The sequence below is a fragment of the Porcisia hertigi genome, chromosome 14 (genome assembly GCF_017918235.1).
Source record: "Porcisia hertigi strain C119 chromosome 14, whole genome shotgun sequence".
Classification (NCBI taxonomy): domain Eukaryota; phylum Euglenozoa; class Kinetoplastea; order Trypanosomatida; family Trypanosomatidae; genus Porcisia; species Porcisia hertigi.
This window is the reverse complement of record NC_090573.1, coordinates 465,252-490,883: the sequence shown is the minus strand read 5'-3', so window position 1 is coordinate 490,883 and position 25,632 is coordinate 465,252. Positions and strand designations below refer to the sequence as shown.

Below are 25,632 nucleotides of genomic sequence, written 5' to 3'. Positions count from 1 at the left end.
CGCGCGCGCTGGTCTCTCCTCGAGCCATCCGTGCGTGGGACGCATCTTTTGAGAAACGTCTCACTTGGGGGTCACGAGCTTGAGAGAGAATCATTAGTTTGTTTGTTTTTTTTTTCGAAAGGGCCACCTGCACGACAAATCTACCTCAACCATCTTTGCTCTTCCCTCACGAAAAAAAAAGGGGGCCACCAAGTGGGATGTACGCAGCACCCCCCCTCCCTCCTCCTCAGACTTTAAAACACTAAAAATGTGCATAGAGAGCCAATCACCCTCTAGACATCATCATCACCCAGTCTCTCCAGTAGCGAAGGGGAGACAAAAATACGCATCAAAGCGACTACGTCCGCGGGGGGGGGGGGAGGGGCGAGAGCTCCTGCGTGTGTTTGCAGCACGGAGAACAAGAACGGCTCAACTAACAAAGGATACAGATGAGTATAGGTGAAATACACTGAAGGCTGGGGCAACGTGGAGAGAGGATACGATACACGAAGCCGACGACAGAGAGCGCGAGATCAAAGGCGATAAATAAGTCGCCGCAACGAGGATATCACCTCATCTCACCAGCACGCTCAGGATAAAAAAATTTTTTGAGCACCCACTCGGCAAGAATCACAGCCGCAGCAGCGTCATGGCGACGCTATCAGTGCTGACAATCCCACCGAGCTCGCTCTCCAGGACATCGAGTGCGTAAGCAAGGGTGCTCTGGAGTTTTATTGGCGGCGCGGCAGCGCTAGTGGGTGCCCCCGCACTCGAAGAGTGAACAGTGGCGCTACCAGTCATCTGCACCTCGCCCCACTCGCTGTCGTCACCACTGCCCCAGCCCTCATCGGCACACTTCACGGATGCCGCTGGCGCTGCAGTGTCGGCCGCGTCCGCCCACGCCACACGACGACTTTGCAACAGGTCTGGATTATCCAGCACGCGCTCCGCCAGTGGGAGAAGTGCATCGTGAACTGCGTGGCGCAAAAAACTGTCAGTAGCTGCAGTGAGTGGGGGACTATGAGAGGGTGGCGTCCCTGAGGAAGCAATGTTGGTCGTCTGTGGCGGAGATGGGAAAAAACCATCGGCCACGCTTCGAACCGTCCGCACAACTTCTCTGAAACGCCAAGATGGATCCGGACACTGCTGCAGTGACGGCATGGGCTCGATGAGAACGAACCTCTCCACGACAGCATGCAAAAAGTGAACGACAGAGGGTAGAACAATGGCGCTAAGATACGCGGCTGCCTCGGCACAGCCGAGGTCCCAGAGTGATCTATAATCGTCCTCAGCAGCAACAAAAATATCAAGGGTGGCACCATCGGCTCTGCCACAGTCACCCGCCGTAGTAGGAGCCGTAGCCGGGGCTGGACCAGGCGATTCTTTCGTGCTCCCAAGAACCCCTTGTGCGTGTCCGGGAGACGGAGCTGAGGAGATGGTAGTCAGCCAGCCCCGCGAACAGCCATGCTCAAATACAAGGCTGCACCACCACCACCAGCACTGCAAAGTGCACATCTGAGTCTTTGCACTCACCAAGAAGTTGTGAAGAGCGACCCCCGTATCGGGTGCCACTGCAGGGGACGGAGCGCTGCCGTGCGCACCCCCGCACCCCACTAAGCTGCAGAGTGCTGCGGAAGTGAGGTCCAACCAGCCGGCCTCGCGATCGCCGTCAGTCACACGCAGCGTGTCCCCAATTGAATCAAGAAGACTATAGCCACAGCGCCACCCAATGTAGATGCTTGCCGGAAGCCGCAGCACTGACTGAGCAGGGAAAAGAGAAGAAGCACCACACGGCACAAAACATTCTGGAATCACTGCGTCGCCATCTTCGGAATATGCTGCACCACGTACACAATCTGTGCAAGCAGATGGCACCACAGAAGAGATCGTAGTCGATGTGACAGCAAACACGAGCCGGTTGATTAGCTGACGCACAAACACTTCGTAAAAGGGGGAAGACGACCCCTTAGTCTCCGAAGCGTCACCGGTCGACCCTGCAGCAGCCGCTTCCGAAAAGCCCCTCGTGACATTAGCTTCACTGCCAAGAGTAGCCGCCACAGAATCATGAAACCTGACAACGTGAAGACCCACTAGTTCGTGTACCTCCGTCATTGTGGAGCGCACGCTCGCCAGCTCTGCGTCACTCCACCCCTCCCAGGCAAGCGACGCAGCACCCCCAAGGCAACTGGTTGACTCTTTTCGAGGGCTCGCGCTTAACTGGGCAGCCCACGCCGAAGCACAAAGCGTGATCTCGCGAGTTAAGCGTTGAAGGAGTCGGTCAACGCGAGCGCTGAGCTCCTTCTCCACAAACTCTCGCTGCTCCGCGCGAGCCACGCGCTCGACACGCGAACGCATCTTTAGCCCGGAAGGTGAACCTACGCAAACGGGGAAGGGGGAGGGGAGGAGAGGAGAGGAGGGAGGGGAGGGGAAGGGAGGGGGATAAAAGCAAGTCAAGACCAATCAAAAAGGAAGGAACGAATCGTACATGCGATCACGCAAAGACAACGCAGCGCCGCCGCCGCCGCCGCCGGTGGTTTTCTCTCATACCATTGGAGGAGGAAAAAAAAGGAGCGGGTGAAGAGCAAGGCCTCAATGACACATGTGCGCAACCCGTCGCACAGAAGACCTAGAGAATGAGGAGGAGGAGGAGGAGGAGTGAGAGGATGCTAAGAATGGAACCCTCGCGCCCTCCCCGGTGTCCTCCCTCCCTCCCTCCCTCCCCCCCTTTCCATGGACGCACATAAGCGAATCGCCCATGACGTGTAAGAGTCATCAACTTTTCATTGTTTTTTTTTTCCTCTTCTAGTTGAACATGCTCGACTTGTGTGTAAATCGCCCCCGAATGCGCACACGTGGTACAGAGAGAGAGAGAGGGAAGAGAAGTCTGTGGGTAGTGAGTGGGTTGGTGAGGAGAGTACACAGTGTACACGCTTTACTGCCTCGTCATCCTCACCGCCGTCGGCGTCACCACCACATCCGCTTCCCCTCATAACGCAGCCCACAAGTAAAAAGATGAGACGCACTTGTTGCACCCTCCCATTTCGCGGCGTCGAAGCGACATAAAGACCTATTCGAAAGCAACGAAAAAAAGGGGGGAGGGCGAGTGCGTTCATCCAAGCAGCGATACGACCAAAACATAAGAGGAGGAACCAAGTAAAGATGGTGAACGACCTCAAAGGCGGTGCAAATGCGTTGAGGGAAGAATGGGAGAGAAGGGCCACCCACCCGCACACGATGATGCACACACATACAAACGAGATGGGATGGATGGATGGATGGAGTGGGGGGGGGGGAGAAAGCGAAAAACGAACAAAAAAACGAAAAGAAAAACACGCAAGCCTAAGTTGTACATCACCTGTGAAACATCACAGCAAAAATATATATTTATATATAATATATACTCAACATAACAAAACAGCCAATGAAGAAGAAACGAGAGAAGGGGGGCAAAAAACGGAAGACGACCCCCCCCACGAAGGAAGAGGGGGGGAAGAGCCGCGCACGCCCTCACTACTTCGGTGACATCACAGCGACGCTGAAACAGAGAATCGGCTCCAGGAGTGTCGTTGCGACACGAAGAGGGAAGAGAGGGAAGTACGGCGACGATCACCAACAGCACACACCGAGAGGCCCACACACAAACTGACACACACACACATGCAAACACATACACATACACACACACACACACACACACACCGTTGTACATCTACACGATCTTCAATACACCATCCCGTGTCTTATGTTACTAAGTTTACATGGGTTCTATTGGGGGCAGCGGTTCGCTGTTGGTGCCACGTTGGTACAACCCCTCAGCGCTGCCAATAGTGTGGGAAGAGGAGGCGGTAGCACCAAGGGCTGCAGCGTGGCCTCCGGCGCCGCCGCCTGCACGTGGTGGCGCCTGTTGTTGCTGGATTGTGCGAGTAACGTTATCCTGAATGTGGTTCTGCGGGTTACGGTTCAAGAAAGGAGACATGGGCGCTGCCAGTGCTCGAGGTCGCATACTATCCATTGGCCGATTGCAGCCAAGGCAGCGGAAACCCTTGAACCCCGTCAGCCCGTCTGGTGCTCCAGCGCCACCGCCGCCGCCGAGGTTTGACTCCGCCATCCACCCTTGCAGCTTCGCCACATCCTGCTTTGTCGCCTTGCCGTCGATCATGTCTCGCAGGATGCCAAGCGACTTCTCTAGAGTGTCGATGAGGCCGGCGTTAGTCGCGTTCAGCACCTGCTCCACCTCTCGCATCAGCCGCTCCAGAGCGTTTTCGACGTAGTCGCGCTCAGCCTTGTTCGCCACAAGGGTGGCGTCAGCTTTACAGTTCTCCAGTCGCTCGAGGCGATCTAACAATTCTTTTCCATCATTGCCGCCGAGCCCGCCGCCGAAGCGCGCGTTGTCGGCCTCCTTCAGCGCGCTCAGCTCACCCTGGAGCTCACGGAGCATGCCCTCCATCCCCTGGCTCACCGCCTCGCTGTCGAGGTCGGCCCCGTGAAGGCCTTGCTCGCTCGACCGCTCCACGAGGCGCTGCAAAGAATCAAGGTCATCGCGCAGTTTGTGAAGAGCCGTTCGGTCCGCCTTCGCCTCCTTCAGGCGTTCAATATCCGCCTCAGCGCGCGAGATACGCGAAGAAAGAGCGGCAGTAGCCGCCATGTCTCCACCAGCGTCACCATCTGCCTTCGCGATGAGGACTGGATCCGGTAACTCTGTGCGGTTAGCCTTCTCCATGTCCAAGCGACTTGCCTCCTTGCCCAAACGCACCAGGTGGTCTTGTGCGGACTCAAGATCAGCTTCCACAGCCTGCAAGGCGTCGTTAATCTTGCGGATGTCATTGGTCCAATCGTGTGGGTCTTCCTGCTCAACTAGTAGTCCTTCAAGCTGCTTCTCTAGCGCCTTGACGGCACCCTGAAGCGCGGCAAACTGCAAGGCATTGATGTCCGGCAAGCCCTCGCCGCTGGCATCTTCACCAACCGCAAGCACGCTCGAGAACTGTTCCTGCAAGATGCCTTGAGCAGCCTCCAATGCGGCCGCGCGGCCTTCAAGCTGGCGCAGACGGTCTGCAAGATCCGCACTGGAGCGTAGCGCATTCACGTCGTCATCCGTGAGGCCACGCGCCACGCGGAGCTGTTTCTTCAAGTCGTCCAGCTCCTCCTCTCGCTGCTTGTCGGAGTGCCGCGTGCGTTGAGACACGTCCGCGACATCGCCCTCGAGGCGAGCCAATCTCCGGCTTAAGTTGTTGATATTGGCCGCGTCCACTGGGGCGTTGGTCCAAGCAGGAACCCCATTACCATCCTCGTGGCCCATGCGCAGTAGGTCGACAGCATCGTGCAGTCCCTTCATCTCCCCCAAAATCTCCGCCACCACGCGGTTCAAGTACGCGATGTCCTCCCCGTCGCGGCGCAGAATGTTGCAGACAGATAACTGTTTTCCTAGCGGGCTCTTTTCGTACGCACCGCTGGGACTGGGAGCACCGCGAGCGGACAGACGCCGTGCGGCGCCTTCTGCCAGGCGCTTTTCGGCGTATTTGCTTGAACGGCGCGGCAGCTGCTGCGGCTGCTGCTGGTCAGACGACACCGTCTCAACCGCCTCACGGTGCTCGCCGGCATCCTCGCCACCGGTCGCTGCCGGCCATGCGGGAGGGGAAGCAAGCACCTCCTGATGCAAAGAAGAGCTGGGACCCTCCTGGAGCCCAACGGCGGCCTGGCTTTTCGAGGTGCCGACAACCAGGCGACCCTTGGGTCCGTAAGGACCGTCCACCACCGTCACACCACGACGAAGCGTTCCACACACCCCAAGAGATCCGGACGCCGAGCTTGCAGAGGTCTGCGTGCGAGCTTTGCTGTCGCGAACACTCGCCGCGTCCTCGTCGCCCCCTGCGTGTGGGCTACCCTCGCTGAATTTCTGTGACTCCGGTACCATCTCGAGCGCCTCGTGCGCCTTGCTCAGGACGATATCACCCAGGGGTAACAAAGCCTCTGAAGAAACCTCAAGGAGGGGGTCTTGCTGCCTCTGAGAGGTGCCAGCGCTGCCAGGACTCACGTCACGTGCTGGGGGGACGACTGCAGAGCCGCTGGCAGTACGGGCAGGTGAATGGAGTAACTGGGAGGCGCCGGACTTGCTGCCGATGCTCTGCGACGCGCTGCCCAAGGGGACAGACGCTTTCCTCACGATGCTGTCCCGATGCTTGCGGGCGGCGTATATCTCATCGATGCTGGGACGACCCCGCGTGGCGCCCTCATGCAGCTCGCCAAGTACGTCGTTCAGGAGGGACATTTCGTCCCAGAGAGCCGCGTGCTCCGACCCGGTGTCTTTGCCTTCAGCCTCCTCGCCGTCTTCACCGTCGATGACGGAGGTCTTGGCGACAGCGGCTGCCGCCAATTCGCTTTGCGCCTTCTGCAGGGCCTCGTTCACCTCCTCGAGCCTTGCGATGTTCGCCATCATCTCGGTAATCTGATCGTTCTGCGTGACATTCTCTCTCTCGAGGTCTGCAAGCCGCCGGAGGATATCCTTGAGGGTGAGTTGAAGGGGTTGAAATGTGACGCCAAAGTCGATGAGCTTCGACAAGTCCACCTCCACAGCCACATCCTGTGTATCCACGGACATTCGCTTCACCTCTGCTATCGTTGGGTTTTGGAACTGACAAGGCCGCCCGGCTCTCTGTTGAGCTATGCGTCAGTGCACAGAGGACAGGTTAACAAAAAAAAAACGAGTGAGTTTGGTGGACAGGAAGGGAATAGAGTCAACGGCGTGTGTGTGTGTGTGTGCCACGCCCGAAAAGCACTTCTGAGAGCGAAGGCCAGGCGAGAGCAGATGAGAGAGGGCGGACGGAGACGAATGAGAACTTGAAACACTCAGAGATACTCTATTGGTCGACCTCCAGATTTGGGGAGAGGGGGAGCAGGCGTCCCTACGGGGAGGGGGGAACAACGAAAATAAGAAGGGGAAAAAAAGAATGTAGCGAAAGGACTGGAGTCACGGGGTGCAAGGAATGCCCCGGGAAAAAAAATGAAGGATTGAAGTGGTCGTGGAGGGGGGGGGGAGGAGGGAAGAGATTTAGATAAACTCTAGCCAACGCAGAGCGCAGCGCTTTTCTGTTTGAGTGCAATGCCCGTAATTATAGAACAATTGTGGCAAACATAGCAGCAGCATGGGTGTGTGTGGCGGGGGGGGGGGAGAAGGTGGAGGAGGGGGAGGCAATGTGACTGACTATACACAATTAGTAATGAAGTTGTAAGGGGGGGAGGGGGGGCAATGCTGAAGCTGTGCCCTCAAGAAGAGAAGGGTCGGTCATGGCAAGGCTGCTGCCGACCCCCCCACCCCACCCCACCCCACCCCACCATGACCGCAAAAGACACGCAGCTGCGAAATAGGGGATCAGAGCGAACTACGGAGAAAGGGCATCACCTGACCGGATAACCACAGAGTGCACACCCTCCCCGCCCTAGAGCCTCTCTCCTCACACCTCGCTTCTCACGCACTTCAGCGCGATATCCTCGGTTTTGGCATACGCCCTTGATGCGGATATGTAGAACTAAATCGCAGAGCACAGAATGTTGGCTATATGGCGTCGTATATCTTTCCCCCATCTCACCCATCGACAACACCGTAGCTGGCGAATCCCCCGCCACCCTTCTTGCTGCTCCCTCATACGATACGACAAAGCGAGTCACTTCGTGCACACCTACAAAGACAGAGGCACGCACACACACAATCACTGTCTCCTCAGAAACTAGAGCTAAAATATAGAGGTGTTGAGAGTCCCCTCGCACACGCTCACCGCCGGAGATCCCCCCCCTTCACACACACGTGCACGCACACACACGCCAGCTTCAGACTCGGATGCGACGAGGCAACAGCTCGCGGACATCCTCCGCTGGCAACAACTCCTTCATCACGAATTCGTGCAAACGCTCAAGACCCGTTTCGTCTTTGATGCGCAGGGCATCACACCCGTCCAACCACACAAAGTTGGAAGCGTGCATTTTTGCTTTGCTGGGGGTGTCGTCGATCAGCACTGTATTCTGCGGCTGCGCAATAGACGGGAACCGAGCAAACACCTGCGACAGATCCTTCACGGTGGCGTGGCTGTCGTCGTTGACGACTGCGTTGAGGCGACGAAAATCGTCGACACGCGTGTGCTCGCGCGTCCACACAAATTCGAATTGAACTCGCTGCGGCCGCAAAGTGTCGATATTGGCCGCCGCCAATGCGACGTCGCCCTCAGCTGCCGTAGTGGATGCAGTCGGTCGCTTCTTCTTGTCAAATCGCCCGCCACGACCGTTGCTGGCAGAGGCTGCATCCTCGGCGGATCCGAGAATTGTTGAGGTGTTAGATGCCTCCTGCTTTATTGATGCCACTGATGGCGCTGCAGCGTACATCGAGTGGGCGGGCATTGTCGCCTCTGAGCCTTTGCCGGTCTGCAGCTTCACATTCGACTCGAATACCGCACTCACGAGCGGGGTTGTGTTGCGCGCCGTGGTAGAGCTCCAAATGGCCAGGCGGCAGTGAGCCTGAAGCTCCTTGAGAACCTTCATCATGTGAGGACGGAGCCAAACCTTCACCATGCCTACCGTGAGGTCAGCTGCTGGCATTCCCTCTGGGACGTGGCGGACATGAATGCGCTCCACAAGAGTGCCACGTAAGCCGAAGATGAGCAGTGGCTTCAAGGCTGGCATTGTTGAAGCTAAATGTATATCTACGGCGTGTGTATGTATGTATGTATGTGTGTGTGTGTGTGTGTCAAGTGTGCTTGGTGCGCGAGTATCGCTGCAGATTGTGCATGCCTAGGAAACCCACGCGCATCTCAGCCAAAGGAAAACGAGGGTTAATTGCATGGTGATTGGGGAGAGGGGGGGGGGACAAGGAGACAGGGTGGAGGGAGATGTTGCGTTGAGGGCCACCAAGTGAGGGACTCCAAGAACGAAAAGTGACACGATATATATTCCTCTTTGTAGTCATTGTAGTGGGCGTGTGTATGTAAATATAAATATAAATATATATATATATATATATATACATATATATACATATATATATATATATGTGTGTGTATGTGTGTATATGTGTGTGTGCGTGTGTGTTTATCTGTGCAAATATTGTTTTTTTTAACCGTGTGTGTGTGCATATCCATCTCTGTGCCTTGAAACAACAACCGGAAGAGAGGCCTTCAAAGGGTATTTGAGGAAATACAAAAGAAAAGGCTGGTCGTTGTGTTTCTCCTCCCCGCTCTCTCTCTCTCCTTGTCAATCACTTCAAGCCCACATCAACAAACCAAAGCACATCCGCATGCAACGCCAGATCACCCGCCTCTGTTGCACCACCATCACATCCCGCATCTCGAAGGATGAGCAGTCCTGCTCTTGAACACCAGGCCATGTGCGCAATGGGCTCCTCCTCTCACCCACCCACCCACCTCCCCCGCCCCTTTCGGCGCTTGCTCGTCGGGTCGGTAGGTAATCGCTGCGTGATGGGGCCGCCTCGCACGCACCGGCGTCGACTCCGCGCCTTCACCCACGCAGGCAGTCGACCGGCGTCTTGCTCGAGGGCAGAGGTGATGGTGGTTGGCTGCCCCCTCGGGGGAGCACAAGGGGGGGGGGGGGAGGGAAGGGGTCTCTGGATGGCCTCCTCGAATGCGCCGCGACACACGGGGACGGTGTCGCTATCCGTGTTTGACCACCGGCGCATACCAGCCTTCTCCAGGACACGCGGGCTGTTCACTGAAGATCGTGTGTGTCGTGTGTTTCATGAAGCGTCGATAAGACTTGTCGTGAACCGATGCAAATCGCTGTATGTTCACGTGGTTCTTCGGCACAAGGGCATCCCCCCCCCCCCAACAAAAAATGGCTGCCAGAGCCACAAGTCCAAACATGTATGTAGAGACACGGACTACAGGTTTGCGGAACGCTTCATAGAGGTGGGGTGCGGCGCCCTGATGATTGTGGAGGCAAGGTGACCAACATCATCTCGGAGTCAAGTACAATCCAAAGAAAGAAGCCATAACCGATGCGCTAGAGGGAGGAGGAGGGCAGGGATGGGGAAACGCGGTGCGGGCGCCGACAAGTGCAGCATCTTGTCAACACACACACACACACACACACACAGACGCACGCACAGCGAAAATATATATTACAAACTGCTCAGCCTGCGCGCCTTCACCACCTGCTCCCTCCCACAGGGGTTAAAAAAGCACTCCCTCGCCTCGTCTGTACTTAACGCCAAGAAGTGATGTACCGCTCGTACGGCGCCATCGCAGACTCGAAAGCCTGCCGACCAATCTGCAGGTCAGGCAAGCCCATCAAGAACAGCGCCAGCACCGACATGACGGCTGCGTAGAAGAAGAAGTTCACAACAATGTGGGCCACGCCCCAACGTCGATTGCGCTGCTCCAGCGACAAGACACCAAAGTACAAGACCAGCCAGATCAAAAATGAGGCAATGGCGGCCATCCATGGCACAAGTACATGAATGGGCATACACGCGTCTTGAAAATAATGCCCCTCAACGGCCATCTTGATGATCCACGTGGTTTCCATGACTAGAGCGAGTATTGTGACCCACGCAGCCGTGCCGATGCGCTTGACGCGCGGGTTTGTCATGAACTCGTACACCTCTCGCAGGGCAGAGGTGCCAAGGAGCGCCCACAGGGTCAGTCGAGCTGCCACGAGGTGGTGCGTCGGCTCCATCTGGAGGATCGCTTTCAATGTAAAGCAGTTCAGTTCCTGAAGCAGTATGAGCAGCAGAATGCCCGAGACCTGGAAGAAGCGAGTCGAGCTCTGAAAAATATTCCAGTTATAGCGCTCGAAGCTACGTGGTCCAAGCTGCCGGAGGAGCCGCTTGGCCTTTCCCCTTACTGTCGGGGCTTCCTTGAGTGCTATCCACTTGTACTGCTTCGCGTTCACCTGCCGCAGCAGCCACATGCCCACCAGCATCCCGCCCGTATTACAAATAAGCACATCCAATATTATGTGATCCCACCAACACTCCCTGAAGTTTGGCAGCACGTGCTGGAACGTCACCTCGATCACCTCAAAACCGAGCGACACGGCCATCACCATGCGCCAGTCCCGCAGTACGAGCGTCTTGACGATGTAACCCAGCGAATGGGCCAAGACGAAAATGTCCATGGCGGTGTTGAAGAGTAGCCAGGGGTCCTCCTTAGTGGTTATGCGGCAATCTGCCGCGTAGGAACGCTCCGGAAGCGGGCGCAGCAGCGATTCATCGTAGTACCCCATGATCGACCGCACCGTCTCCATGTCCTGAAAGATCATAAAGGTGAGGAAAACCAGATACAGCACACCCAACGCCAAGACCGCCCGCCACACCACCGGGTGGGGTCGCACAATCAGCGAATCGGGGAGATGCACCGCAGCAAAGCCAATGAAAACAATACTGGCTGCGCAGAGACCAATCTTCACCTTCACCACCACGCTCAGCTGGGGATAGTAGTAGTAGTGCAACAGAAGCAAGACAAACAGTAGAATGCCTATCAGTACAAAGACAGTGTGGGGGCTGCTGGTGCGTTCGCCCAAGTCGAGCTCGTCCGATGACGGGTTCTCTGGCTTGAAGGGTTCATCTGCACGGTGTGCTGGTGACACCGACTCAGGCGGTTTGTCCGTCGACTGTACGCTCAGCGAGGATGATTGGAGCGTAAGGTGGTCCTCGCACGCGCCATTGCCCCGCCAGCCGCCGGCACCGCGTTCTTTCGAAGATTTTAGCGTAGGCCCGGTACCATTCGGTGCATCCACCGCCTTGCACACTGGACGCTGATGTTCGGCGTCGGACGCACGGCCATTGCGATCTCGGTGCATGCGTGTACGTTCGTAACGGCGTTTCGCTAGTGTTTGGTTGCCGCGTTGGTGAAGGGTAACAGGGGAAAAGGATGAGAAGGAAACGTGATGTGAGAAACCACAAATGATGTTTTGCACCAGGAGAGCCCAAAGACGATCAGACGTCCAGTGTGGTGACGAGTTTGAGGGGAGGGGAGGGGAGGGCGACAGGGAGGAAGGGTGGGAGGGAGGGGGAGGGGGAGGGGGGTGCCTACGTCTCACAAAAAGGGTAGCGCGGCAGTGAGCGCATCTTCACAAAGAGGGGGGGGGGCGGTCTTTCTCGCTTCTCCACGTGAAGACCACCTTCGTGACGGTGGTGGTCCTCAACGCGGGCTCTTCCTCCTAGAAGGGAGGAGGAGGGAGCTGAAGGGACCCGCGTGCGCACACAGCCACATGGACGCACGTCGACCCACACGCGCATATACAGATGTGAACGTGTGTGTGCGTGTGTGTGTGTGTGTGTGCGTGCGTGCGTATCGTCATGCCATTCACTTTTTTTTAATCAAGTATACGCGGGTCCCGTGCAAACGTGCATGCCCAATCACTCCGTGTTTGATCCCTCGTGACTGCAGCGGCATTCTACACACCATGAAACTCGGGGTAAAAACAAAACAGCAAAGAATTGCGAGTATAACGCTGCGATAACGGTGCCCATAAAGCAGGTGTGGATGTGCATGTGTATCTGTACAGGGGAGGGAGGGAGGGGGGGTCGGAGATCATATCGAAGGGAGAGAGGAAAGCGGTAGATGTAGACTCAGCAACACCCAACAGCGATTCCGTTTTAAAAAAATAAGGGGTGAGTCTTTATATAACCTGCTAGCCGTATACCTTCCCCATCCCCCCCCTCCCACTTTCCCTCCAAATACATAGATGAGTCTATGTGAAGGCGTTGATGTAAATCAACGCCCCCTCCCTTCTCTCCTCCCCCGTTGTGAACGAGGGCATCACCAGTGAATTCCAAGAGCCTATTTCATCTCTCCTGGGGGAGCACACGATGGACGGCTGGCATTGATAATGAAGGGTACGCGAGGGATCAACTCGGTCGCTCGGATGCCGCGTGTGCCACGCCCGCCCTCCGCAGCCACCATATCTGCCGCGACTCCGTGCACGAGAGCGCTTGCACAGGTTGTGTCGAATATGTCAAACATTCGCTGAGCCGCAAGACCTGCCAGTAGCCCAGTGAGGACATCTCCCATGCCACCGCTTGCCATGCCAGCGTTGCCGGCATCCACGATCGCCGCCTTTGCGCTTCCGTGGTGGTGTACAACTGTGCCAGGACCTTTCAGGAGACACGCTCCACCCAAAATGGCGGCGAGGCGGCGAGCCGCGGTGAGGCGATCCCTCTCCACATCCGTCACGCTACAGGCCAACAGACGAGCGGCCTCACCCGGATGTGGTGTAATGACACTGTTCGGAAGTACTGGCAGGTGTTTGCCAGGACCAGCCGCAGTGTTATCCTCCGTGCTATAAAACCGGCCTGCGAGGAGGTTCAGCGCATCCGCGTCAAGCACCAACGTTTTGTTCTTATGCGCCTCGGCGTGTCGCAGCGCCGCAGTCAAAGCCACCTGGCCAAAGGTACCGGTGCCAAGCCCAGGTCCGACGGCCAGCGTGGTGGCCCACTCGAACGACTCCGTCAACTGCTGCTCAAGCTCTACAACTGACTCCGCACTCACGGCTGACACCATCGCCTCCGGACAGCGTGTCAGCAGCGGCGCCACGTACTCGTGACGAGTCAGTACGCGGGTGAGCCCGGCTCCAGCCGTCAAGCAGGCCTCGGCTGACATGAGAACAGCACCCCCGTAGCCGTGGTCCCCGCCGACGAGAACGACCTTGCCACAGCTACCTTTGTGGGCGGACGCCGACCGCGGCGTGCTAAAATACCCGTAAACGTCGTCGAGCGCCACGCGGCGGCACAAGGCTGCCTCCATCCGCGCCGGCGCCATCATCCACTCCCCCAAACCGAGGCTTCTGTAGTGCAGCTGCCCAACGTAGTCTCTTGCCTTCCCCGTAAGCAGCCCGGGCTTTAAGCAGATGAAGGTAGCGGTGTGGTCGGCCTTCACACACGCACCAGCAGCCTCTCCAGTTTCGGCGTTCAGACCGGACGGGATGTCGATGGCCACCCGGGGCACCGGGAGACTGTTGATGTGGCGGATGACATCTTCGTACTCCTGGCGAGGAGGGCCAGAAATACCAGTGCCCAGCAAGCCGTCCACGACCAGATCAACGTCGGCGGGCAGCTGCACCGGCACAGCGGGGTCCACCGTCGTCTCGGTGCCGCCAACCGCCTGCCACGCCTGTTTAGCATTGCTCGCCTCTGTCGGCAACGGCCTGCTGTGAGGCATGCTCAGCACCGTTACAACCTTTCCCGCCTCCCGGGCGTGCCGCGCGATAACGTAGCCGTCGCCGCCGTTGTTGCCCGCGCCCACTAGAATGACCCAGTGTCGTTGTGATGAGTAAAGGTTAGCAAACACCTCATACGCGGCGTGGCCAGCGCGCTCCATCAGAGAACTGAGGCTAATGTTCTGACTGGAGGCCGCCGCGGGTTCGGCATCGCGCAACCAGGTCGCGCTCCACACATGACGGCACAGGGCCTGCTCGGGCCCGGCCATGGCAATGCAGCGCTCAGAAAGTCGACTCAGCATCTTCACCGGCTAGCATACATGCACACTGCAGAAGGAAGGAAGGAGGGGGGAGTGCGTTCGTAGATGAAACACGTGTGTGTGTGCAATTCTGTACGAACACAGAAACAAAGGTGTGATGTGCAGATGTGGTCACTTCTCAGCGGCAGGTACGATGTCGGCCAACACCCCCCTTGATGCATTGAAGTGAAGCACACGAGGAATAGAAAGTGCGGGTAGGATACGGTAAGCCAGGATGTGAGTGTCAGCGAAGAACGGGAGATAAAACATGTGTAGTGAGCAAGCGAGGGGGAAAGGGGAGGGGGGGGAGGGAGAGGGGGGGTCGCTCGAAACGATTGTACAACAAAGGATCCTACACGCACGGAGGCGTTGCACAACGTAGACGCCTAGACATACACCTCATACCACACACACACACACTTTTTTTTCTGTCGCAATGGTGGTGCAACGAGAGCTCTCGGCAACGGACTTTAGAATGCGTCCCTGGAGGAGGATGACGAAGAGAAGTAGTAGAGGCGTACGCGCGCAGCATCGCCGGTGGAACAACACAGACACACAACTGTTCACACAATGAGTCACTGGAAAATCTTGACCGTGTCGCCGCCATTGTGAAACTTCTCGACCACCACCTCATGTTTACATGCCCACTCCTCTCCACTTCTCTCGGCTTTAGGCTTCCTCCTCCTCCGCAATACAAGCACAGCGGCTATAGCAGATCGTCGCGGGCTTTTCTCCTTCCTTAAACGTCGTGCACGAGATGACACCTGAGCCGTTTGGCCTCGCCGGTGTACCCAAAAGCACACACACACACACACACGTGAACACCTGAAAACAACATCCCGCTTCGAGAAACCGTTTTATCAGCGATGCAACCCATCGATCGGTTTTTGGCTCCGCAGCTAAAAATCAAGGCCAAGTGCCTGCTCGAGATCGTTGTCATCGATTCCCTCCGCTGGCGCCACACCTGCAACAACGTTGCCGTTTCCCACAGCTGTCTTGGACGCCACGGCCTCGGCCGCCTCGGCAGCGCGGCCATCGTTACCGTCCGGCTCTCGCAAGCGCTTACGTGAGTGGTGGTCGATCGTCGACGCCGCTCCGCGCTCTGCGCTGCCGTCGTGGAGACCTCGACCAGCCTCGCTCACTGAGCAGACCGTTGCGCTCGCTTCAGCTCCTGTGGAGTTGATCGCCGCCTTCGCTACCGTCGGCGCTGTCGTCGACTGCGTGGAGACACCGTTGCGCTTTTCCTGATCTGCAGACGCGAGAGTGCTACTCTTGTTGTGTGTCTCGTCCGCTTCACTGGGACTCTGCCCCTGCGCGGCCTCCGTCTCCTCCACGCACCCCGCGGCTTTCTTGACGAATGCCGGGATGCGCGCCATGTCCACCACCGTTATCACCGGGAGCCGCGTGACGCCATCGCGGTATTGGCGCAACTCTCGAACGACAGTGTGGAATGTGCGAATCGCCGGCGCGAGGTCGATTTTGGCCGAGGACAACTTCGTATCGACGGTCATGCCGATGAAGTAATTCGCCGTAAACCAAATCGACCCTGCGGGGGCAGCGCTGCTCTTCAAGTTGGGACTCACACGGACAGAGCTGCCGCTGTCGCCCAGCTGCCCAGAAGTGCGAGAGCCGACGCTGCCACGAGTGTGACTCGCCACCGCACCCGCGGCAGTGGCTTTGCTGGTCAGACGCACTCGCAGCTGCACCTCCTCCGGGTCCTCGAACCGGCGCGGATTCAAATGCAGCCGAAGCTGGCGGTAATCCTCCAGTGTGTGGCCACGGGACGAGGCGTTGCCGGCCCAGAGAATACGTATGCGCGACTCCACGCCGTCGACGTAGGCCTGGTAATGCTCCACATCGCTGCACGAGACCTTGATGTGCAGGTAGTGCTGGTACTTGCCAAAGAACGGCGCCGGCTCTAGCACACGGGACCAAACGCCAAACGAGCCGAACTTCGCCCTCGCCTCGTCCGCGCTCATACCCAAGTCTTTGCTCAGCAGATCGTGGCCGCGTTCGAACTCGTCGCAGAGCTGGCGCAGGTTTGTGAGAGTGACATTGTAACAAGTATTACCGTAGGGTACCGCCGGCGTCAGCACCGGGAAGAGTGCCATGGCATCCGATTTCGACTCTCGAGGGTCCCAGCCGCGGCCGAGATGAGTGCGAGCCCGCATGGACTCGGTAAGATAGATGGCGCGGTTCTCGGTGCCGGTTTCGTGCGGATTCGGCTTGAACCACGTGTGGTACGTGCGGAAGAAGCGCGTCACCATGCCAGCAGCGTTCTGATTGGGGTAGCATTGGCACACAAATGCTGTGAGAATGGCCCAGCCAATGCCTGACGGGAAACCGAAGGTGTTGCTGTAAATAGCCCGCGCCTTGCCCCAGGCTTTCACGAAGCGCAAAGCTTGGCGAAAGACGGCCTTATTTGGGACCAGGTCCATGATGTTGTGTGCCACTCGCACGGCGTTACAGCTCAGCACGGACTGCTCGTCGAGGCCCTGCAGCAAATCATCTGTAATCACCTCTGGGACACGGTCCTGCCGGATAGACCCAAAAGAGAGATCAATGTCGATACCGTCGCACACCATCGCAATGATCGGCACACGAGACTCGCGAATGCAGTGTAGGTCTGTCACCCACGGCTCGACCTTCAGCCTGGGTGCCAGCGTGTTGAAGAAATGTTCACGGGTGACACGGCTGGGTGCGATCAGCACCATATCAATATCACTGCCAGAGGTGTGCACGTTGTAGCGGTAAGATCCGGTGGCGAAGATGCGTCCCTCAACCTGCGCTGCAGCCGCCTCGGGCATGCGGAACTCGGTGATCATCGTGTGGCGAATCCACACCCGCACCACGTTGACGATCCGCTCTAGCACCGATCGACGCCGGTTGGACTCCTCCTCCGGCTCAATGCGAGTGATGCACCATTCGCAGAGAGAGACATCATGCACCAGCTCCCCACCCTTCGGCCCGTCCGCCGAGACGATCTTCTTGGCCAAGAAGTCTTTATCCGTCCCGGGAGCAGAGGACATCAAAGCGACAGACACGAGATTGATCACAACAAGAAAGGGCTAGAAGAAAGCGAACAAAAAAAGTAAGCGACAGGACAGCACGTTTGAGTCACAGCGGCACGTCCCCGTGGAGGCGAATACTTTGATCCAGAACTGGAGTGAAAGGAGGGGGGGAAGGGGTGAACAGTAAAACGCACACACAAGAAGGTGCATAGAAGTGTATACACCCATATGCGTATATGTGGTACATGTGTTGAGCCCCGGTATAGAGAGAGGGAGGGTTGACAGACCAACAGGAAGAGAGGGAAACACACGTGAACACAATGACACAAATAAGAGGCGTTGGCCAATAGGAAGGCGTGCGTCGGATACACAAATGCAAAAAAAAAAAAGAAAGGTGGCGTGACGGAGGGGGGAGAGAGTGGAAGAAATGAAGACGCAAACCAGAAAAACGACAAGGGCATTCATGGATATCGGGAGCGGCAAAACTGGCGGTGCACTAAAAAAAAAAGGAGTGCAGAAACCACTGTGAGGGGGGATGTTCCTTTTTTTTTCAATTCTTTCTCCTCATCGACGCAGGCAAGCGGAGTCTCGAAGGGGGTCCCGGCATGGTGTCCTATCGTGTGTACAGAGTTGGATTCTCGGCAGCTGAGGGTAACCAAGTCATTCGTGGGGACCGCCATGGTCCTTCGTGCCTACGCACTTTCGGGATTCCAACCGCCCAAACTCATACCGCCACGTGTGATGTGTGATCGATTGCACGCGAGGTTGTGTAAAAATGGGAGGAAAGGAGAGCAACTCGCACGGGGACAAAAAAAACGGTATGAGTACGCTCCGCTCCGCCGTTCAGAGAGTGGGGACCTCCCTCCCCCCCGCCCCCCCGCCCTCTCCTATCCCACCTTACCTCAGTCAATACACACGTATACACATGTCACAGCGGGGTGGGAGAGGGGAGACCAAGAGAGGCTGAGGGAAGTCACGCACGCACGCAACAAATCGAAACGCGTCCGAAAGATACGACTAGGGGGACCACAGCGGCAAGAAGGCGGGGGTGCAGGGAGGGGGGAGGGGCGAGGACACCTACGGAGAAACTGAGACGCAGGTTTCTCTCGGAGAAGGAAACGACATGGCAGAGAAAACCAGCGTCGGCGTGCGCGATAGTGCAGCATCACCGAGCAAGTGTCAAGAGAGCGGTGAACTGCCTTTTAGGGCATAGAAAACAGCATACTCGCGCAGTTGAGCACACACTCTTCACACACACACACACACCCTCTCCTCCCTCCCCCCCCCTTTTTCACAGTTATCCACAAGATAAAAGCAAAAAAATATATATATAATGATGGGAACCCCCAATACACGGGACTCCCTGTCCGTGGCAGTGCTCTCCTTTGGTTCCTCGGTCTACTTGGTATCCAGCAATATGTCCAGTGCACAGGGCTGCATCGTGAGGTTCAGCAGGTCCTGCACAATCGCCCTAGACGCGCGCGACCGACGGTGCAGAGAGGGAACTCGCATCGCACTCGCCGGTGGACTGCCAGCGCTCCGTGAGGTCATAAAATGTCCCGTGGAAGTCTCAACGCTCCCGTTCCCGCTCATCATGAGCTCCTCGCTTATCTCAAATATTGTGCTCGTGCTCGCTACGGTCGCACCCATCAGACGATCGAACACAGCCTGCACAGCGACTTCAAAAAATGGAGTGGGCTTCAACAGCGGGCATTGGATGGAGGAGTGGCCACGAACGGTGATGCCTACCGCGTCCTCAGCGGAGACTTCGAGTCCACCATTGTGCGCAGAGGCGGTGGTGGGCACCGGCAGGGCCGAACCTGACAAGGAGCTCCTTAATATGTTTCTGCATGATGATGACATCGACAAATTCGCTTCACTCACCCGGAGTGAGCTGCTGCCCTCGTCATCGTTAATCTCTGAAGCACCGTCGAGTCGCGTGACCGTGGCGCTTGCCGCGCTAATGCTGGTCTTGGGTGGCCTGTTACTCCCGTTAAGGGCACCGCTAGGAGGCGCGACGAGTATCTGCTCGTCTGGTACGCCACCTGCGCGCTCGGGTGCAGCAATGCCAGACGGTAGATGTTGAGGATGTTGCTCCTTCCTCTGCGGTGTTGCTGAGAGGTCCAACCCAACGGCGGCGGCGGCGACGGGGGCACCAGCCTCGGTGGGACGACCACCGAGGCTTGCCTTGTGGCGACCAGGTGGTACGCTTTCCGAGCCCGCCAAGTGTTTCTGTTGTCTCACCAGTCCACAAACCACCACCGGCTGCGCACTCAGCGCTCCCTCGAGCTCCATCATGATATCTGCCGCTTGTACAAGTGTCACCTTTCGAGACGGGTCGTAGCAGAGGCCAATGACATGGCAGTGCCGACACACGAAGCGCCGGAGCTTCTCATAGCGGTCGGCACCACTGAGGTCGTAGATGTGCAATGTGACCTCCGTGGAGAGAGCGCCAGCCAGCCGCACTGTGATGGCGCGCCGCTCAAACCCAATAGTTGGTCGCACCACCATCTGCGACGGCTTCTCACCGAGAAAGGTGCGTACGCTGGCCGTCTTACCGATGCCACACGGCCCTACAAGCGCCAGGCGGATAGGGCTCGACAACAAAATACGCGCACCCAGTGAGAACGAGGATATTCCCTCACACCGCGCCATTTCCTGCCTCCTCACAAAGTCGAGAAACTGTGTGTAGCTGTACCGAGCATGGAGCGAGATGACGCGCTTAGCCGCCTCGCTCATCGAGAGCGCCGTCGCATCCGGAATCACAGATTTACTACTGAATATCCCATCCGCAAAGGAGGCGCTACGCGCCGCGGTGCCTAAAGAAGAGTACCGACTACCACTTCGATGGGGCTGCACTCGCGATGTGAGCGAGTCGAATCGCAGCAGTTCGCTTTCCTTCATCCATCGTGTCATGTTGTACTGATACCAAATGATGTTGTCGCGAGACATAAAATAGAAGTCGGCAGAGACCAACGACACACTTGCCAAGTCTCGCAGCGTCAGGAAGGTCATGACGTTGACAAGGAGAACACGCTGAAGCATCTTGAGCTCGCCGCGACTGCGACGCCGGGCCTCACCGTTTTCCTGGCGAGTTGATACCACCAACTGAACTTCGTAGGAGCAACTGGCGCACACGCGGCATGCCACCGATGCTTGCGTAGACGGGAACGACGAAGAGGGCGCTGCTGTCATCGCCGATGTAGTGGTGATTGCGTTCGGCGGCATGCTGCCGTTCCCCTCCCTGGAAGAAGTCAGGGACCCGGGGAAGGTAACCGTGCCGGTTCTCGCGGGCAAATGGGTGCTCGGAGGCACAGGTGACTCTCCTCTTCGCCGCACTCCGTTGGACAGTGCACTGTCATCGCTTGACCCTGCGCAGTGGGGCTGTATCAGCTCGGAAGCAACAGTGGGTAAGTACTCGGACGTTTTCCTAAAAGCGTGACTACCCATGGCAACACCCTCGGCGGACCCATTGGTCGCATTGTTGAGAACGGAAGCCGATATATACACGACGTTGTTGCAGCACGAAGAGCAGAACACACGCCCGCACATGCGACAGTGATGCTTTCGGTTAAAGAGCGAAAAGCTGTTGTTGCAGCCTGGCGCCATGCAGTTCACCACGTGGGCATCCGGGACCCACTGATCCATTGGGATGCAGCGCACTTGAGCTAAATCTAGAACTGGCTTCGCCAATGGCGAGGATGGCACCGCACCAGTGCCGTTCGCCGCGCTCGATCCGGGGAACGAGCGCAGCCCCGATAAAGATTCATTAGCTGCCCGCTGAGTGCCAGCCACTGCAGCGGGGCACACAACACCCGCGCGGCCCAAGGCGTTTGCGCCAGTTGGCGACGACGACGACGACGACCCCAAACCGCCTGTCGGTGAGCTGTACGCGGTCTCTTCGTTCAAGAGCCCGTAGAGCACCTTCACATGAAGCACGGGAGGCTCACCGACTGGTCGCCTCTGAATGGGGCACGAGTACGACGAGGAGACATCCTTCTCCATGGTGTGTCTGTAAATCGAAATGTCGGTGCTCCCAACCGCCACCACCACCACTTCCTCTTCCTCCCTCGCCGTCGCCGTCGTCGTCGTGGAGGTGTCGACTGATGACCACCACCCCTTTTCCCTCCTTCAGAGATGAAATACAAGTCGGGTGCAGGAGCACCGGCTTACCGTATTCACCAAATGACAAACACACACGTGACGCACCACGACACGTGGAAAGCGAGACGTATTTTCTGGGGGAGACGGGGGGAGGGGGAGGGGGACGAGGGGGACGGGGGAAGGGGGGACGGGGGGACGGGGGGGAGACAGAAAAAAAAAGTTAGGGGTGGGCGCCACCCAACGAAGCCGTCTCAACAGAGACGAATATGTGTATAGAAGAGAGGAAGAGCGACAATGGGAAGGGTCTGGCCGTCACAGCTGGAGCAGCACCAGAGTGAAGGATCAACCGACACATGAAAGGGAGAGGGAGTATATATATATATATATATATACACATATATTACAATAAAAGGGGGTATTCCAGAGTGCGTTTGGAATGACGTCATCCAGGGACGGAACAGGGTGGGGCAAAATGTTTGGAAATGTAAGCGAGAGAGAGGGAACACATATAAATATATATATATATGATCGAGAAGGTGCCAAGGCATAAGCAAGAAGGAGAGGCTACATTCTGCAGGAGTGCGTCGACCACCGCGTTTGGCCTCTCGACGCGCAGACAAGATGTGTGCGCTAACGCAAGTGTCACTCGTTAGCGAAGGGGGTGGGGGAGTGAAAAGGCAAGGATGAGTAAAGTCCCACGATGGCAGTTGAAAAAGGACGCATGGAGACGAGCTAGAGGGGGGCCAGTCCACCCAGTGAGCCCAATTTGGTGCGCTTCTTGAACTCTGTTTGCTTTCCCGTGTGTACATATATATATACACACACATATATATATATATTTATAGGGCCTCTGCTGAGCGTGGTGAGGACTCAATACGAAGACAGGAAGAAAAACAGTAAATACGCGAGCCTACACATGCGGGTGGGGGGGCGGGTGGGGGGGAGGAGAGAGCTTACACCCAACCGACGCATGGAAGTACAGTTGATGATACGCAGACGTGCACACGCGTACACACACACACCACACGCACGCATAAAACAAAGTCAACATCAGCATAGAGGCCGCAAGGAAGGAAAAAAAGGGGGGGTGAAGGCACTGAGAGAGAGAGGGGAGGAGGGGGGAGGAGGAGGAGGAGTGGTTTGTTTTTGAGTCCTTGTGCAGGAAGACAGAAAAAACGAAGATGAGATTATCGCCAAACCGCCACCCGTCACTTGAATGGAAAAAAAAAGACCAAAGCCTTTGTGTGTCTGAAAGTCACTTGATAAAATACAGAAAAAATGAAAAGGGAGGGGAGGAGAGGCGGGGTGGCGGGGTGGCGGGATTCTGGGGAGGGGGTTGGGAACAGTAAAAACCACACGCCAGTTGCACACACCAGTATGCCGCCCCTTGGCATACAAATGCATGCCGCCACAAACTTACCTTCTCTTTCCGGAACCAAGCATGAAGAACTGCCGGGGTTGTTCCCCCTCTGGCAAATCTCTTTCCGATACATACAATCATAATAACCTCAAATATGTACGCATACACACACATGCACACATATTGTATAAACATGGGTGTGCGTGAATATGCATACATGACCAACTGTGTATATGTCGGCAAATCCCTTTTTCTTTGCCCCCTTCACTTTAGTTCGATTCGTTGCCAGTGCGCCCGACAATTGCACGCACATGAAACGGAAGGTGCCAAGGGGGGGGGGGGGACGAACATCACAGCAGAGCAGGAGTGAAGCATGACAAGAAGAGAGAGATTCTCATATGCATGGTCGAAGCTCTTTACGAACGGGAAGAGGGAAGGGGAGCACTGTGAGGTGAGAGCGAAGGACGGGGCAGAGCTAAAGAAGCAGAAACCTGCCAGGTGCCCGAGACCTGTATTATCCCATGAACGAGTGAAGGGAAGAGACGGCCCTGGAGAGAAAACAGAGAGCGGGGACCATACACGCAAAAAGGTGGCCGCCTCGTACGTCTCCTGCCGTGCCTACGCAAGAAAGGGCAACAGTGTCAGCACGCGCACACACGAGATCGCCTGCTGAAGCTCGCCGCTGCACATGGCTTCCTCACCTGAGCAGTGAACCGGCTCTTTATTCACCGCGCAAACATGCACACACGTATTTGCAGTGCCCAGAACGTGCTGCAATGAACCGCTGCTAAAGATAAACAGGGTGAAGCGAGGGAGGGGGGAGGGGAGGCAGACCGCATCACCCCTTACACCAGCGATGCCGGTGCACCAACTACACATTTGTATGTATATAGAAAGAAAGAAAACGCACAGGCTAGTGTGCGTCCTCCCCCTCGCAGCGGCCCGAGTGGAGAAGAGGCAGCCCCGCTCGCGTTACTTTTGATGACAGGTGCCCCAAGGGGTAGCAGCACATGGGTGTCTCGAATGCACCCCCCCCACGGCGCAGGAGTTGCACCGTCCGTGGATTGTAGAAAGTCAGGGGCGAGGAGTGACCAAGAAAGGGGCAAGACGCTGCAAGTGGTGACGGGCGGCGCACGGGAGATATATCTTACGCCCAGCCGGGGTAACCGTACTTGGCCGCGGAGCCAATCTCCTCCTCGATACGCAGAAGCTGGTTCAGCTTCGCCGTGCGCTCGCCGCGGCACGGTGCGCCGGTCTTGATCTGACCGGTGCCCAGGCCCACAGACAGATCAGCGATGTACGTGTCCTCCGTCTCGCCGCTGCGGTGCGACACCATCACGGACCACCCGTTCTCCATGCACAGCTTCGCCGCTGCAATCGACTCGCTGATCGTGCCGATCTGGTTGATCTTCAGCAGCAGCGAGTTGCACGCAGACTTCTCAATCGCCATCTTCACACGCTCCACATTCGTCACCGTCAAGTCGTCGCCAACGATCTGCGCCCTCCCGCTGAGGGCCTTCGTGATCGCCGCGAACTCATCGAAGTTGTCCTCCGCGAACGGGTCCTCGATGGACACAAGGGGGTACTCCGCAACCCAGCGCTCGTACGTCTGCTGCAGCTTCTCCGCGGATACGTACGTTGGCTCGGGATTCTTGAAGGTCAGGTTGTACATCTTCTTGTCCGCATCGTACGCCTCGCTTGCGGCGCAGTCCATGCAGATCGCGAACTTGTCCTTGTGACCGGCCTTCTCGATTGCCTCCATCAGGATCGGCAGCGGTTCGTCAATGTGCTTGATCGGCGGCGCAAAGCCTCCCTCATCACCGACGTTCACGGCGTCCTGGCCGTACTTGCTCTTGATGATCGACTTGAGCGCGTGGTACACTTCTGAGCCCATGCGCAGCGCCTCATGGAATGATGTCGCCTTCGTCGGCGCAATCATGAACTCCTGGAACGGCAGCACGTTGCCGGCGTGCTTGCCACCGTTGATCACGTTGAAGCACGGCACAGGCAGGCGGATCTCCTTCGTCCCAGCCAGCACCGCGATGTACTTGTACAGCGGCACACCAGCCTTCGCCGCAGCAGCCTTGCTGATCGCCATCGAGCAGCCCAGAATCGCATTCGCACCGAGCTTGCTTTTGTTCTTGGTCCCATCCAAATCGCACATCATTTTGTCGAGGCCGGCCTGGTCCGACTCATCCTTACCCACAAGTGCTGGCGAGAGGACCTCGTTCACATTCTTCACTGCCCGCATGCAGCTGGCGCCGCAGTACTGAGTCTTGTCACCGTCACGAAGCTCGCACGCCTCATGCACACCAGTCGACGCGCCAGACGGCACAGCGGAGCGGAACATGCCGGCCTCCGTCGTCACCTCGACCTCCACAGTCGGGTTGCCGCGGGAGTCGAGCACCTGGCGGGCGTGCACCTTCTGGATCGGCATTCTGAGAGAAGGGGTAAAGAGAGGGAAGGAGGGGGGCAGTACAGAAGTCCGCGGGGTATAATCGCGATACACTAGGCACTGTGAGGGCGTCACTTGTGGAGAAAGATGGCGGAGAGGAATAATGGTAAAAAAAAGAGTTTGTGTTTATATACAGGTATGCTTCTTTTTTCTGAGTAGCGAGCGAGAAAGGGCGTCCCTCCCCCCCCCAACGTGTGCGGAATGGGTGTGGATGGGTGCACAGTTTGTCACAAGAATGCAGACACGTTTTTTTTTTAGAGCAATGAA

The 25,632-nt window shown here is 57.1% G+C and overlaps 8 protein-coding genes across 8 annotated transcripts; all 8 read right to left on the bottom strand.

Moving 5' to 3' along the window:
* Positions 1 to 609: 609 nt before the first annotated feature.
* JKF63_06770 (uncharacterized protein) lies at positions 610 to 2,334 on the bottom strand (the record flags this gene model as incomplete). Its single annotated transcript, XM_067902719.1, has 1 exon — positions 610 to 2,334. One exon carries the CDS (start codon positions 2,332 to 2,334, stop codon positions 610 to 612), a length of 1,725 nt encoding a protein of 574 aa, XP_067758612.1.
* Positions 2,335 to 3,733: 1,399 nt separating this feature from the next.
* JKF63_06769 (uncharacterized protein) lies at positions 3,734 to 6,574 on the bottom strand (the record flags this gene model as incomplete). Its single annotated transcript, XM_067902718.1, has 1 exon — positions 3,734 to 6,574. One exon carries the CDS (start codon positions 6,572 to 6,574, stop codon positions 3,734 to 3,736), a length of 2,841 nt encoding a protein of 946 aa, XP_067758611.1.
* Positions 6,575 to 7,800: 1,226 nt separating this feature from the next.
* On the bottom strand, positions 7,801 to 8,646 carry JKF63_06768 (uncharacterized protein; the record flags this gene model as incomplete). Its single annotated transcript, XM_067902717.1, has 1 exon — positions 7,801 to 8,646. The coding sequence occupies one exon, from the start codon at positions 8,644 to 8,646 to the stop codon at positions 7,801 to 7,803; it is 846 nt and encodes a 281-aa protein (XP_067758610.1).
* A 1,533-nt stretch (positions 8,647 to 10,179) lies between these two features.
* JKF63_06767 (uncharacterized protein) lies at positions 10,180 to 11,778 on the bottom strand (the record flags this gene model as incomplete). Its single annotated transcript, XM_067902716.1, has 1 exon — positions 10,180 to 11,778. One exon carries the CDS (start codon positions 11,776 to 11,778, stop codon positions 10,180 to 10,182), a length of 1,599 nt encoding a protein of 532 aa, XP_067758609.1.
* Positions 11,779 to 12,761: 983 nt separating this feature from the next.
* JKF63_06766 (uncharacterized protein) lies at positions 12,762 to 14,438 on the bottom strand (the record flags this gene model as incomplete). The annotated part of the gene is made up of 1 exon (XM_067902715.1): positions 12,762 to 14,438. The coding sequence occupies one exon, from the start codon at positions 14,436 to 14,438 to the stop codon at positions 12,762 to 12,764; it is 1,677 nt and encodes a 558-aa protein (XP_067758608.1).
* An 896-nt stretch (positions 14,439 to 15,334) lies between these two features.
* Positions 15,335 to 17,464, bottom strand: JKF63_06765 (uncharacterized protein; the record flags this gene model as incomplete). The annotated part of the gene is made up of 1 exon (XM_067902714.1): positions 15,335 to 17,464. One exon carries the CDS (start codon positions 17,462 to 17,464, stop codon positions 15,335 to 15,337), a length of 2,130 nt encoding a protein of 709 aa, XP_067758607.1.
* A 1,380-nt stretch (positions 17,465 to 18,844) lies between these two features.
* JKF63_06764 (uncharacterized protein) lies at positions 18,845 to 21,451 on the bottom strand (the record flags this gene model as incomplete). Its single annotated transcript, XM_067902713.1, has 1 exon — positions 18,845 to 21,451. One exon carries the CDS (start codon positions 21,449 to 21,451, stop codon positions 18,845 to 18,847), a length of 2,607 nt encoding a protein of 868 aa, XP_067758606.1.
* Positions 21,452 to 24,057: 2,606 nt separating this feature from the next.
* Positions 24,058 to 25,347, bottom strand: JKF63_06763 (uncharacterized protein; the record flags this gene model as incomplete). Its single annotated transcript, XM_067902712.1, has 1 exon — positions 24,058 to 25,347. One exon carries the CDS (start codon positions 25,345 to 25,347, stop codon positions 24,058 to 24,060), a length of 1,290 nt encoding a protein of 429 aa, XP_067758605.1.
* Positions 25,348 to 25,632: the final 285 nt, after the last annotated feature.